At 37.8% G+C, this 2,723-nt stretch overlaps 1 protein-coding gene across 3 annotated transcripts in view; it reads right to left on the reverse strand.

Annotated features, from left to right (window-relative positions):
* Positions 1-914: 914 nt before the first annotated feature.
* Positions 915-2,723, reverse strand: part of lnpa (limb and neural patterns a) — an 8,691-nt gene continuing 6,882 nt past the window's right edge. For all 3 annotated transcript variants that reach the window (XM_014001412.1, XM_014001413.1, XM_014001414.1), the window contains exons 11-13: positions 2,280-2,350; positions 1,823-1,972; positions 915-1,674 (exon numbers count right to left, since the gene is read on the reverse strand). In XM_014001412.1, coding sequence (XP_013856866.1) covers positions 1,502-1,674; positions 1,823-1,972; positions 2,280-2,350 — 394 coding nt within the window. In that variant the 3' untranslated portion in view covers positions 915-1,501. The remainder of the gene's footprint in view (positions 1,675-1,822; positions 1,973-2,279; positions 2,351-2,723) is intronic.

Raw genomic sequence — 2,723 nt, forward strand, 5'->3', positions numbered from 1 at the left:
ACCCAACAAAATTAATAGCACCACACAAATGACAGCGCCCGAGTAACTAAAATACCTTTAAGGGCAAATATATTTTAACAACAAAAGGTTTTACTGCTCTCTGTGATCATTTATCTGTCTCTTTGTGAAACACTTAGTCAATCCAGTCACAAAACAGGTTCAAAATATTCAGCCACGTTTAGTGCCATATTGTACATAAATGATGAAGGCTGTTTATGTATATTGAACAACCTCCCAGTGGTCAATGGTGATGTGGAAAAAAAAATCTAAACCTCGTCCTAGTGATGTCCTTTTTTTTTCTCCCGTTTGCCTCTTGTCAGRGGTCAACCTCAAACAGCATGCGGTGGAATCAGGCGTTACTGCTGGTGTCATATTGATGCATTACAAGGCCCAGGAGGTCATGTCTCAGTAAACATGCATTATCAAAACCCATAGAAGATGTGGGAYGTTGACCTCACCGATAAGACTACGAAGCTTCTTTTGGGAGGGGATGGGGAGGGGTGTTGTCACGTGACGATGGAGAGCAACTTTATTGACACGATGACTTTCTCATTGCAAACGAAGAGGGTCAAGCAATCAGGACTGGTCAAACTCTGTGTCAGCACCATTATTTTACACTGTCTGAAATGATCAATGAGTGAAAAGAAAATGATCACAAGCTAAAATTGGCTTGGTAATGAAAATGGACCGTTTAAATACGGGGTTCAGAGAGCAGCTGGATGGAGAACAGGCACCAATTTAAAATGCGACGAATACAAAGCAGCATGTTAAAAAGAAACAGATAATGCTGAACTTTTTCATGTTTAGATCATTTCAAGGGACTTGTAAACGTATACAAAAATGTATTCAGTTATTTTAAAACAAATTTAATTAATTCTTTAAGTAACGAATTGTACCCAAGAACAAATACATTGTCTTCTTGTAAAATATAATTTTATTGAAAATACTTTGAAGCAACACAACAAAGAAAAAGGCACTTAGGACATAACACAACTCTCCTTGCATTGCTTTTAGTAACAAACACACTTACTGCATGTGAATTCCTGGCTGTGTAAACATGTTAGCAATTAAATGCTGCAGAGTACCAAAGTAAACACTGTCATCTCAAACACAGAAGAAAATGGTTATAAATAATCGTTCATAAATAAAACTCTTCACAAAACATTCCAACATGCTTGTGGGTATTATACTCAATTCATCACAACACGTCAAACTTCATCAAAAAAAAATACAGACAAGAAAAAACAAAAAAAAAATACTAAAATATAACTTCAGAAACAAGACATACTTTATAGTGTTTATTGGTGCACAATCTTGACAGATTATGCTGGTGTCATGTAATACAGTATATAGCTCATTGCTAGACGTTTAAAAAGGGTTTTTCTTACAAGAAACGGACTTCCAGCTGAATGRTGCTTATGCAACCTAATGTGTGTAACTGTAAACAAACCAAAAACTAAATGCTCCAGCTTGACTTGAATTAAAATATCACCACTCTGGTTTATTCCACTTCCATGGCAGAAACGTCATGCTCTTCATCAGATTTCTCGGAGGCCTGGTCTTGTGATTCAGTGGTGTTTTGGGCATCTGATGCAGAACTGGGCTCCGTGGCCGTCACTGTGCCCRACTCATGGGCATCTGTTCCAAGTGGGGCATCAGCAAGCTTGGTTTTTCCTGAGAATTACACAACATTGTCTGTTTACATGCAAACAAATAACAAAAATAAGGAAAATACACTAAGAAATATTTGTTTAAAAGTGTCAATATCCCTTTTAAAAAGGCATTTGCAATCTTGAATAAAATCTGTATTAGACGTAATCACCTGAAACACACTGGTCTTCATCAACGTTAAGAGATGAAGGCTGGGGCACCTCAGATGGTGTCTTGGGTTCAGTGACCTCAGGGAGTCTGGGTGCGTGAGGTCTGGTCTTTCTCGCAGGGTTCAAGAAATAACAATACGCACATCGGAAGGCTAAAACAACACAAATACGACATCATACATCTAGTTAATGCAACCACTCTAATACATCCACAAACATGCATAGATTAATACACATGAATCAATGACAAAAACTGCCTGAGATGCATAAACATTTCAGACTGATGTGCAGCACTACTTTGCATATTCAATCGTGTTCTGTTTTTGCTTACAGGAGTTGCTAGTGGCAGAGGCATTTAAGAGCCATGTGATATACTACTCTGCCAAATGCTAGAGGGCAAACGCAGGCCCAGTGTTTGATGGAGACTGATAAAGAGAGCTGTGATGCTCAAAGCCTTACCGATGTATTCGAATTCTTCTTTTAATGCCATGCCGTTATGAGAGAGACACTGCTGACATATGAGAGCGTATCTATGCGAGAGGAAAGACAATYGGCGAAGGCAGTTAGACAAATTAGATTGTGAAGACAGAATTATTGATAAATACAATGATGGTATGCATAGAACAACTGGAGCACGAGTAATTTAATGTCATCTTTTCTGCTTTGCAACACAATCCAATAAATCACTTAGATTTTAGGATGTAAAATTAAAAAAAAATTTGAAATTGCAGGTTTTCATCCTAGTTGCACCTTTATAACAATAACAAACCTACTAATATAGACTGTCTATTTAAGGAAAACACATCTTATAAGCCAGGGGTTATAAACCTTTTTGACCTCGGGGCCCAATTTGTTGAACATACGTAAAGTGGCACAAAGCCCAGTCAGATGTTACCAATGTAC

This window comes from Austrofundulus limnaeus, unplaced genomic scaffold, assembly GCF_001266775.1.
Source record: "Austrofundulus limnaeus strain Quisiro unplaced genomic scaffold, Austrofundulus_limnaeus-1.0 Scaffold9, whole genome shotgun sequence".
Classification (NCBI taxonomy): Eukaryota; Metazoa; Chordata; class Actinopteri; order Cyprinodontiformes; family Rivulidae; genus Austrofundulus; species Austrofundulus limnaeus.